Consider the following 11,537-nt stretch of genomic DNA (forward strand, 5'->3'; position numbering starts at 1 on the left):
AATAGAACCCAAAAGGGGAGAACAAAGAGGGAGAGAAAGAAAGAAGAAGGAAAGAGACATGAAGAAAAAGGGAGGAGAGAAGGGGGGAAGGGAAAGGGAAAGGGAAAGGGAAAGGAAGAGGGATAGAATGGAAGCTCATTTTACAAGTATGGATTGTTTCATTCTTTGTCCTTGCTTCTCCAGTGCCTAGAACAGTTCCTGACACCTCCTTAATAAAGACTTGTTGATAGGGAGGAAGGAAGAAAAGGGAGGAGGGAGGAAAGGAAAGGGAGAGAGATCTGGAGAGGAGGGAAAGAAGTGGGGGGGAGGGGTAAAGAGAGAGAGGAGAGAGAGGTTATAATTCAATCAAGACTTGCAAGTCTGAGGAAATCCAAGAGATCTGGAGAGACCTTTATGAAATAATGCAAAACGTGAAAAAGCAAAACCAGAGGAATGGAGGAAGGGTGAATTATAAACAACAGAAAAGCAAATGAGAATGAAGAATTCTGATGGGGACTAGAAGGAGGCACAGAAATTGTGTCATGACACTTCATGCATTGAAAATGATTGATTTGACAGTTGTTCACAACAGGACTATTTGGAAGTGTTTTGCATGACTACAATATATCCAATTGCTTGCCCTCTCAATAAGGGAGGGAGGAAGGGAGAGAAGTTGGAACTCATAGTTTTAAAAACGAATGTTACATGCAACTGAAAAATAAGATATATAGGCAACAGGATATAGAAATCTATCCTGCCCTATAGGAAAATAGAAGGGGAAGGGGATAAGAGGAAGGGGGAGGTGATAAAAGGGAGGGCAGATTGGGGGATGGGGTATTCAGAATGCTCCCCATCTTGGGGTGGGGGAGAGGAGAGATGGGGAGAAAAATTGGAATTCAAAATCTTGTGGAAGTGAATGTTGAAAACTAAAAATAAATAAATTAATAAAAAATTAAAAAAAAAACCCTGGAGGGAAAGAAAGATACTGAAGAAAAGATTTCTTTCTTCCCTCTTGGAAAATGTCTATTTTTTGTTAACAGGAGGACTGAAGCCAGTATAGACAGATAATGAGCCATCAGAGAGATAGAAAGAGAACTGGGTGAATGAAATGCCATGGAAGGGAAGGGAAAGGTTTAAAGAAGTTAATATGTGAGGATTCTTGAGTCATGAGCGATTTAGGATAAAGCATTTTAATGGAAAGGATGGGAGTAGAAGCCATATTGCAAGAAGTCAAGGAATGAATGGGGTTTGAGAGAGTATATTTTTTTTTCTAAAAACCAAAGAAAAACCCTGAACTTTGAATTTGAATGAATAAAATTTTGTCATTCTGAATCCACAAAACTGATGAACCAAATAATCCAGTGGTTTTACTTCATCAGATAAATTAAATCATTTTAAAATACTCATTTTGGCTAAGTTAAAATAAAAAAATTTTTTTAATGATTTGAACATAAATAGATACCAAGGCAAATTTAGTTGTTTGTACAATGGTACGAAAGGTTTTAAATAAAATGTTTAATTTTTTTAAAGCAAGAGAGACCAAAAGGGAGAAGCAGAGAGGGGAGTATCAGGGAGAAAAGAAGAAAAAAAGAAAGGGGAGAGAAAGGGAAACTGAAAGAGAGAAAGAGATGGTTTGAGAAAGGGTAGAAAGTGGCAAAAGGTAGGGAAAGAAAAAGAATTTTAAAAAAAGGAAAGAAAGTCTCTCTTCTAGCTCTCCATTGCCTTGGGAATTTCATGAAATCTGCCACAGGGATTGAAAGTATTTTATCATCCTTGTCTTCCAATGGAAAGTAGGTATTCTGTGGGATGGCCTATTTTGTTAAACGGACCAGACCAGGACATTAGAGGCTTTGATACTCTTTATCCCATCTCCATGTCTTTGTACAGCCTGTTCCCTCATTCCTCCCACTCATTTCCTTGAATCCCTAGTTTCTTTCTAAGCTCAATTACCACCTTCTACATGAAGATTTTCTAGACCCCCCCACCTTCTGGTGTCTCCCTGCCAAAATTACTTTATGTCTATTTTGTATACACCTACATATGTACATGCTGTCTTCTGCAATAAAAAGTAAGCTCCCTGAGAGCAGGAATCATTTCATTTTTGCCTTAACACCCTAGCACCTAGTAGGTTCCTGGAATACAATAGGTGCTTCATAAATGCTTGCCTGCCTTCTTGATAATAGGATGATGGCCAAAATAATAAATGACCATAGTTATGTTTCAGTAGACTGGAAGCTCCATGAGGGCAGGGGTCATATCCCCAGCAATCTTACATATACTAGGTATTTTACTAATGCTGGGAAAATCGTGTAACTATGTTTTGGGGATAACAGCTTATCCCCACAATGGCCCTATAAAACTAGGTAATGCCGATCTTGTCTATTTTACAGACAAGCAAACAGAGGCATGTACTAGAACCCTGAACAGCAAGAGATACTAGGATCATAGACTTGTAGCTGAAAGGGACCTCAGAGGTTATCAAACACAACACCCTCTTTCTATAGAAGAGGAAACTGAGGCACAGAGAATAATTTGCTCGGACTCACACAGGGAGCAGGAGGCATGGTTGGGGTTCTGCCTCAGCCTGCCTGCCTCCAAATCCAATACTCTTTCCGTCCCAGAGCACTGCCTTCCGAGGTCTTCTGCGGCCCTCTTCATGCCCCACCTTCCTCTTCTCGCCAGCTTTTCTTTCTGCTCTCTTCCTTAGTTCCCCTTCTCTGTGCCCTGCTCTCCAAAACCCAGGGTGGAAGAAGCGTGGGGAGTGGGGATGCAACTCTGCGGGATTTTTCTTTCCCCACTTTAAACTCTAGAGCAGAGAATTCCAAGAAGGCTAAGGGGGGAACTCTTCCGACTGTGTGTCACCCCCTGCCCTCACGACTCAAGCCAGCAGTGTCTGCCACTCTCAGATGCAGGGCCTGGAGAGAGCTAGGTGGGAGCTAGCCAGTGAACGGTTTGTTCTCCAGGATGGCTTGTGTTTCCCATTCCCACCATCACGGAACGCCCCACGCCTTATTCCCGAATACATCTCACTCAGGTCTCCCTGGGGACCCGCAGGGGAATGGAAGAAGGTTCCCGTCTCTGACCTGCCATAGCCGTGGCGGTGGGGTGTTTTCCCGTGGCCAGAACGGGCACAGATGCCTTCTCTTGGGATCCCCTCTCCTAGGGCCAGCCCTCCAAAGGTCTCCGCAAAACGCTTCCAGAGGGTTTCAGGGAACACAGGATGGTCTCAATCCTAGGCACCTAAAGAGTAGAGGGGGAGAGAGAATGATCCCTGGGCACAAGCCCCCATCCTCCAGTCTCCCCCGATGCCAAAGGCGCCTTACCTGCTTTACTTAACACGGTATGCGTCGTCCTTGGGAGAGGCAGAGCAGCGGGGAAGCTGGCCGGTCAGGGAGGTATCCAACCTCGTAAATCCCCCAACTCCCAGCTGCCTGCTGAGGAGTGGGGCCAGGGGTGAGAGGCGGGGACGGACGAGGGAGGAGACCTGGAGGGGGGTGTAGGGGCGGTGGCTGACCGGGAGGGGGCGTGGCTGTCGCGGGCATCTCCGCTCCCCCATCACCGCCCCGAAGGGGTGGCCGGGGCACTTTGGGACCGGAGGGACCGGTCAGTGTGCTGGGAAGCGCAGAGGCGGCTTGGCAGGCAGCGAGCGGCCCATGCCACAGACGGCTCAAGGGGCCCAGGGACTGGAGGGTGTCTCCTGTGCTCCGGATCCGGCAGAGGGGGAGCAGGGGACCGGGGTCCCAGAACCCCACTTCCTCATGGATACCTCTGAACCAGCAGCCCCTGAGAAGGAGCGTTCGGCCCGGCACAAGGCCAAGACCTGTTGGAATGTCTTCTGGGGTTTCTGGGACTACGAGACGCCCAAGGTGATCGTGGTGAAGAACAGAAACTTGGGCTTCATCTACCGCACAGTGCAGCTACTCATCCTTCTCTACTTTGTCTGGTGCGGTTCGGCCCTGGGGGAAGGGCAAAGGGAAGGAGGAACAGATAGGAGGGGGCTGGAGGGGACGGATCTGGAGGGGCAAAAGAAGCTTGACGGGCTAGGGGTGCAGGAGAAGAAAGACATGGGGAGCAGGAAAAGGAGGACCCAGGGGGAGCACGAAGGGACAGAACTGGGGGGGGCAGGAAGGGACAGACCTGGGGGAGGGCAGGAGAGGATACACCTGAGGGCAGCAGGGAGAGGACAAATGGGACAACGGGGCAGCTGTTTGCTGGAGAAGATAGACATGGGGCGGGACAAGAAGGGAAGGACCTGGGGGAGCAATGGGGGGGGGGGCAAAAAGGGACACAAGGAGAAGGGGCAGATGTGGGACTGATTTGGGGTGGGGCAGGAAGGGACAGAGGAAGGGGAGCCAGAAGGGGATAGACCTGAGGGACAAGAAAGGGTAGGGATCTGGAAGGCAGCGGGAAAGAATAGACTTGGGGGCCAGGAGGAGGCAGAAGGAGGAGGAGGGTCAGAAGGCAGTAGAAGGCATAGCTGAGAGAGGAAGGAGACAGACCTAGAAGATGAGGGGGAGTGATAGGGTAGGATAGGGTAGGAAAGAGCAGGGTGGAAAACAGAGATGGAGCAGAGTTGATTGTGAAGGATGCTAGAGGCTGTTGGGAAAGAAGGGCTCAGGAAGCTGGCCAGACCCAATTTCCCCCCTTTTAGAGTAACAAAAATGAGAGAAATGATTCCAGAGTGGTAATGGGGCAGCCCTAGGGAAAAGTCCTTTATTGAGCCAGTTTCCCCCTAGGGGACTCCCAAAGGAGGGCTCTGGATGGGGGAAGGCATTCCCCCTGGAGAGCAGACCAAAGGGCAGCCCCAGGTGCCCCTGAGGGAGCCCTAAGCCGTCCTGGGTGCTCTCTCTACTTGATAGGTATGTATTCATCATTCAGAAAGGCTACCAGGACAGTGAGACTGGGCCTGAGAGCTCTGTCATCACGAAGGTCAAGGGCATCACCAAGTCCCAGAAGAAAGTATGGGATGTAGAAGAGTATGTGAAACCCCCTGAGGTGAGGACCTCTCTGAACCACAGACACCCCCTCTTCCCAGTGATATGGTATAATTCCTCAGGGTTGAAAATAATGGCTGTCCTGTCCCTTGGCCCCTACCAATCAACTCAGCTTCCTCTGTCCTGTCCTGTCCTGCCTAAGAGAGATGGGTCTAAATGGAGGGAAGGGCTCCTATTGCCAGTCCCCCCCCCATCCTACCCCACCCCATGACTTTTTCTTCTCCTCTTTGGAGATTAGGGGGGCAGTGTGTTTAGCATCATCACTCGGGCAGAAATAACTCCTTTCCAGACCCTAGGAGCCTGCCCAGAGGTGAGTTTTCTATTGCGCCAATCTTTCGATATAGGTGGGGTGGTGGTTGGAAATTAGGCAGTAACTGGAAGGGAGGGACTAAAGAAGGTGGAGGTGGGGAAAAAGGGATAGAAGGCATCATGAGGGATCCATAGGGGCCCTTGTCTTGTTTAGAGGGGGGAAGATTTGGAATCAGGAGACCTGGGTATAAATCCCTCCTGCTTAGTAACTGTATGACCTTGGGCAAAACCTTTCCTTCCTCTCTGAGCTTTTCTAATACATAAAGTAAGGTGTGAAATGATGGCCTAGGAGATGGTCTCTTCTAGCACTAGCTTTACACAAGTGTAGCCAGGAGGGGATGGTTAAAGGGATTTAGAAGTCAGTGGCTGGGGCTCAGCTGGTTTACCCTTCCTTTTGTCCTCCAGAGCATCCGCATTCGCAATGCCACCTGCTTCTCTGATGATGATTGCATAGCAGGGGAGATGGACATGCTGGGCAATGGTGAGTACATAGGAGCACAGGATGGCTGAGAGGCAGAATCCCTTGCTTCTGAAAGTAGGGACCCAGTTATCCTCACCCCCTTCACCCCAAGTTTTCATGCCTCTCCAATTCCTTAGGAGAGAAAACTGGCCGCTGTGTTCCCTATTACCGAGGGACCAAGAAGACATGTGAGGTGTCAGCCTGGTGCCCTGTGGAGGATGAAGCAGTCAACAGGTCCAGAGACACCGGCACCCATCATTGTCCCCCAGGATCTAAGTTCTCAGGCTGAAGGGAACCTTCTCTGCCTGCCTGCTTCCTACAGAAGCACCCTGGCCCTTGCCCTGCCCCTCCCCATCACATTCAGGAGTCACAGGAAGAGACCCCCTGGACTTCTAGCCCAACCCCCTCATTTTACAGATGAGAAAATTGATGGAAGTAACTTGCCCAATGTCACACAAGTGGTGTCAGAAGTGGGACTTGAACCCAAATCCTCTGTCCCCTCCCCTGGTTCACTTTCTATTCTGCCAACCTGCCTCTTGGCCAGATCAAGGCTATTCCTAAAGTTGACATGAAAAGTCAGAGGACCTGGATCCAGATCTTAGCTCTATTTGCAAAACCTTGGACAAGTAATTTTTCTAAGCCTCAGCTTCCTCATCTGTAAAATGAGGTAATTGAACAAAATGTTATGGAAGATCCTTTCCAGCTCTAAGTCCCACCATCTGAAGACCTGGCTTTTGGTTCTAGCCATGCCATCGGTGTGGGGTCTTGAGCAAATTATTCTCCTTTGCCTTGGTCTAGGGATGTGTGTGTGTGTGTGTGTGTGTGTGTGTGTGTGTGTGTGTGTGACATAGCTGTTTTGGGCAGGGGAGGTGAATCTGATCCCACAAACCCAACTCCCTGGTCAGGGATGCAGCACTCTGTTCCATATGAGGAGGGGGACCCTCACTCTTGATCTGTCTATCCTTTCTCTTCAGTGAGTTCCTGGGACAGATGGCCCCACAGTTCACCATCCTCATCAAGAACAGCATACATTACCCTAAATTCCAGTTTTCCAAGTAAGAGACAAATAAGCAGTTTGTCATGGGGCCCAAAGCAGGGGATGAGGTGGTAAGGGGGAAGGGGAGAGCTACAGGGAAGGCGGTCATCATACTTGGCTTGGAGATGAGATTGGGCTCTTCTGACTGAAGAAATATCTCTGCCCCAACCCCAACTTCTAGGGGAGGTGGGCCACTTGGGAGCAAGGGGAGAGAATTGTCCCAATTCCACCATGGTCCTCCTCTATCTCCCAGGGGGAACATCAGAGACTATGATGATGGCTACTTGAAACACTGCACCTTCAATGCTGACACCGACCTCTACTGTCCCATATTTAAATTGGGCTTCATTGTGGAACAGGCAGGAGAGAACTTCACAGAGCTGGCATACAAGGTTGGGGCTTGGGAGAGGGAGAAAGGAGAATATGAAGGGTGAGGGTGAGGGGATGGAACTGAGGAGTAGGGACTCAGGAGCAAAGTATGAGACTTGGGACTTGGGAGTAGTGTGGGGGCCAAGGGGACCCCATCATAAAAGTGGCAGTTTCAAAATCTGAGACTGGGGGCTCAGAAGTGGAGGGTGAGACTTGAGTTCAGGAGTGTTGTATATAGGGTAGGGATGACAGAACAGAAGTATGGAGGCTCAGGAATGAAGTGTAAGGCTGGGAGGCTCAGGAATGAAGTATAAGGCTGGGAGGCTGGAAACTCAGCAATACACTATGAGACCAGGGGCTCAGGAGTGAAGTGTTGGAATTGGGGAATGAAGCACAGTGATGGGGGCTCAGGACTGGAATATGGAGGCCAGGAGAAGAGCTCCTTCTCAGTAGCTTTTTCCTGGATTTCTGATCAGCTTGGTAAAGGGCACCAAACGCAGTCAAAGCCCCAGTGAAGGGAGAATGAGGAATAGGAGGATCCGTATCCCTGTGGGAGGGTCACCGAGTCTCTCCTGTCTCAGAATATGGGTTGGCTCCACCTGCCACCAGAGGCAGAGGAAAGAGAAATGTGAACTGTCTGGCAAACTTGGGTATACGTAACACCTGCTGAATTATTGACAGCTGGTGCTCATGGCTGGCCCGCCAGCTTCCATGTGGGCTGAGGAAGCCATGGAAAATTTTGAAGGTGGGCAGAGGGAGAGCTGGAGGAAGGTATGAGGGTGAGGGACTTTGGCTCTCAAGCTATGGGCCGACCCTCCAAGTGTGGTGCAGTGAAAAGAACGCTGGATTTGAGGTCAGAAGATCTGAGTTCGAATCCCAAATCTTCAGTTTACTACCTGCGTGACCCTGGGCAAGTTACTTCACTTCACTTCCTCAGCTGTAAAATGAGGAGGTTGGGCAAGTAACTTCTGAGATCCCAAATCTATGATTTCATGATACTTCCTTTCTCAGGGTTAACCTATATAATAAGGTCCGACCTAGCCCTGACTCTTTCAGTATATTGCCTCTTCTACCTTCAGGTCTGAATGGGTCATGGACACTACCTATCTCCTTTCTTATAAGCAACCCTCATTCCATTCCAATCATAGCAATATAGATTTAGAGAGAGAAGAGACCTCAGAGGTCTCTATTTCATAGAGAAGGAAACTGAAGCCCAGAGAGGTTATCTAACTTGTCCAGGGTCACACAGGGAATAAGGGTGAGCCAATGCTCTGACTCAAGGGGCAGGACCACCATGCCTCTCATATCCTTGTAATCCTAGCTCCTCTTCTCTTCTCTTCTCTGCAGGGTGGAGTCATTGGGGTCATTATCAACTGGAACTGTGACCTGGACCTGTCTGAGTCCAAATGCAATCCCAAATATTCCTTCCGGCGGCTTGACCCTAAGCACATCCAGGCTTCCTCGGGCTACAACTACAGGTATGCCCTGGAAGCTCCTGGGAGCGGCTCTCCTGGGACTCAGTGCCTCTCCAGCCTGCCCAGCCAGTACACAGTGGGCAGGGCTCATCACCAACACCAGCAGGCTAGGGCTGGCCTAAGAGCCAAGGCGAGAGGATTCCCAAGGCCTGGGACTCTTCCTTCTAGGCAAAGACAAAAGGGGACAAGTAGAAGACTACGGACCTCCCAAGAGGAAGGCTAGGGGAGAGTTTGTACCTAAACTTTAGTCAATACATTTGTCCATCTAATCCAACCCAACAAGCATTCAAGCAACCACGTCCCCGGCACCGTGCTAGATGCTAAGGACACCAAGACAAAACAAAACTCCCTCAGGGAGCTTACAGTCTACCAGGAGTGGGGCTATGATGTGTGAACATAAGTATACACATAATTTGAGGAGAGAACACTAATAATGAGGGGGTTCAGGGAAAGCTCCCTAAAGGTGCTACAGGAGCTGCTCTTGGGTTGAATGTAAGCTACTTGAGGGCAGGGTCTGCTTCAGTGTTTTTTTGTATCCGCTGGCCCAGCACAGTGCGGGGCACTCAGTAGGTTTTTAATAAATGCTTGCTGTTGTTGATCGCTGCATCTTTGGATTCGGTGTTTGTATCCTGAGCACCTAGGACAGTTAGTCAATAAACATTTATTAAGCACCTACTGTATGCCAAGCACTATATAAGCACCATGGATAAAAAAGAGGCAAAAGACAGTCCCTGCCCTCAATGAGCTTGCAATCTAATTGGGGAGACAACATGTATACAAATATATACAAACAAGCTATATACAGGATAAATAGGAAATAATTAAAAGAGGAGGGCTCTGGAATGAAAAGGGGTTCCTGGCACATAGTGGGCACTTAATATTAGTGCCTGTTGATTGATTGGCAAGCTAAGTCTTGAAGGAAACCAGAGATTCTAAGAGGTCGAGCTGCGGAGGGAGTGCATTCCAGGAGTGGAAGTGGAAGGAAGGGAGCACTTTGAAATAAGCCTGCAAAGGCAGGCTCTGGCTTTCAGTGAAAGGCATGAAAAGTCAAGCAAGGGTGTCTGGATATGGCCCCAAAATCACTAGGACAGAGGTGGGGAACCTGCCCTAGGGGATCACTGAAGATTCCTTCATAGGAGCGACCTCGCCAATACTTGGGCCAATACGGGTCGCCACGCTGTTTTGGTGGCTGGGTGGAGGATGGATTGGAGAGGGAAGCGACCAGAAGCCAGGAGTCCAATTTTCCACCCTCAGCCCAACGCGGGGGGACAGGCATGAGGACCTCTTAGGCACTGTCCAATGTCCCGTGGCAGTGTTAACTGTACAGGTGGCACGTTTCACCCCCGGCCCTGTTCCATTCTAGATTTGCCAAGTACTACAACCACAATGGCACAGACTCCCGTACTCTTATCAAGGCCTATGGGATCCGAATTGATGTTATTGTGCATGGACAGGTAGGGAGACAGCAGCCTTTGAGGGTTATGATACTGCCTAAGGGAAGGGTTCAAAGCAGTGGCTGTCAAGTGTAGAAGCCTAAAAATGTCTCTTCCCACCAGGCTGGGAAATTTAGCCTGATTCCCACCATCATTAATGTGGCCACAGCACTGACTTCCATTGGTGTGGTAAGTGTGTTCCCCTGGGGTCCTGGGGAGGGCATGGGGCTGGCAGAATGCTTACTCAGACCCCTACCTCTTACCCTCAAGGGCTCCTTCCTCTGCGACTGGATCTTACTGACCTTCATGAACAAGAATAAGGTCTACAGTCACAGAAAGTTTGACAAGGTACAACCCACTCCCCTTCCCTCTCCCTCCCTGGGCAGTGCCCCACAGACAGCTCTACAAGCCAGAGCCAGAGTTCCACTTCCCCTTGCTACAGATGGGCAAACTGAGGCTCAGGGAAGGACCCCAGGAAAATGACTTACAGAAGAGGGGCCAGTAGCCCAGAGCCCTAATCCCTACCACACAGAAATCTCTAGCTTGGGGATCAGCCTGTGCTCCATCTCTGCCCCTGGTCCAAGCAGATGGTGGATACCCAGGACCCGAGTGAAGGACAAGGGCCTTCCAGCCCACGGGCTTCTTCACAGGACTCCATACCCATGGAACCCAAAGGCTTGTCCCAGCTCTGAACCCCCAGCACCATCTCCACCTTTTCCTTGTGCTGCTTAGAGAGTGAGGCCCTGGCTGGGGCCACAGGGTCATTTGAAGTCAACAGCTCCGCCAAAAGACAAGGTCTCTGGGCTGATGCTGCTAGACCAAGGGGCAGCTCAGATCAACGGGCTTGGGTCTGGGCCCCCACTGTTGCCTGTCCTCCTGACAACCTAGTTTTTGGGGACCTGGCTAATAGAAACTTGGGGTACAGGAGAGATGGTTCTCTCCTCCAGTCCCCACCCTTGTAGTCGTTCCCTCATCCTTGCCCCATACCATCATCTCAGAACCTTACTCTGGACCCTCAGCAAGATTATACCCCTCTCTTCCCACCAGCTGAGACCTCAATTTCCCCCCTACTGGACACCTCACAATCCCCTCCCTCTTTCCCCATGAGCCTGCTGCCAGATGGCTTAGTGACAGATACCCCTTCCTCAGACCTGAACTCCCATTCCAGGGCGAGTGGAAGAGGGAGATTCCATATCATCCCTTCCAGCTTCATTACCCTGGCATATATACTCCATCCCTTCCTTAGAGGGGTCCCCACGAACCTCCTTATGCAAATGGGAACAAGTTGGCAGTGAGCTCCAATAAATTATATATGACCAGAGCCTGCTGGACCTTACCTGTTCTTGGGAGCATGGCATAAGCCAATCACTCACTTCCAGACCTGAAAGGCCCCTTTCTGATAGGGCTAGAGGGTCATCAGCAAAGGGTAAGAGGCAGCTTGAGAACACTCCCTTTCCCGGACACAGCTCATGAGGTAGGGGT

General features: G+C 49.8%; 1 protein-coding gene across 1 annotated transcript; it reads left to right on the forward strand.

Moving 5' to 3' along the window:
* The first annotated feature begins 3,697 nt into the window (after nucleotides 1-3,697).
* P2RX2 (purinergic receptor P2X 2) lies at nucleotides 3,698-10,873 on the forward strand. Its single transcript, XM_027844188.1, has 12 exons — nucleotides 3,698-3,922; nucleotides 4,839-4,974; nucleotides 5,212-5,283; nucleotides 5,688-5,763; nucleotides 5,880-5,976; nucleotides 6,717-6,797; nucleotides 7,032-7,170; nucleotides 8,495-8,625; nucleotides 9,986-10,076; nucleotides 10,179-10,244; nucleotides 10,326-10,403; nucleotides 10,643-10,873. Exons 1-12 carry the CDS (start codon nucleotides 3,738-3,740, stop codon nucleotides 10,745-10,747), a joined length of 1,257 nt encoding a protein of 418 aa, XP_027699989.1. The 5' UTR covers nucleotides 3,698-3,737; the 3' UTR covers nucleotides 10,748-10,873.
* The last annotated feature ends 664 nt before the right edge of the window (nucleotides 10,874-11,537 follow it).

This window comes from Vombatus ursinus, unplaced genomic scaffold (genome assembly GCF_900497805.2).
Source record: "Vombatus ursinus unplaced genomic scaffold, bare-nosed wombat genome assembly UNPS02014935.1, whole genome shotgun sequence".
Taxonomy (NCBI): domain Eukaryota; kingdom Metazoa; phylum Chordata; class Mammalia; order Diprotodontia; family Vombatidae; genus Vombatus; species Vombatus ursinus.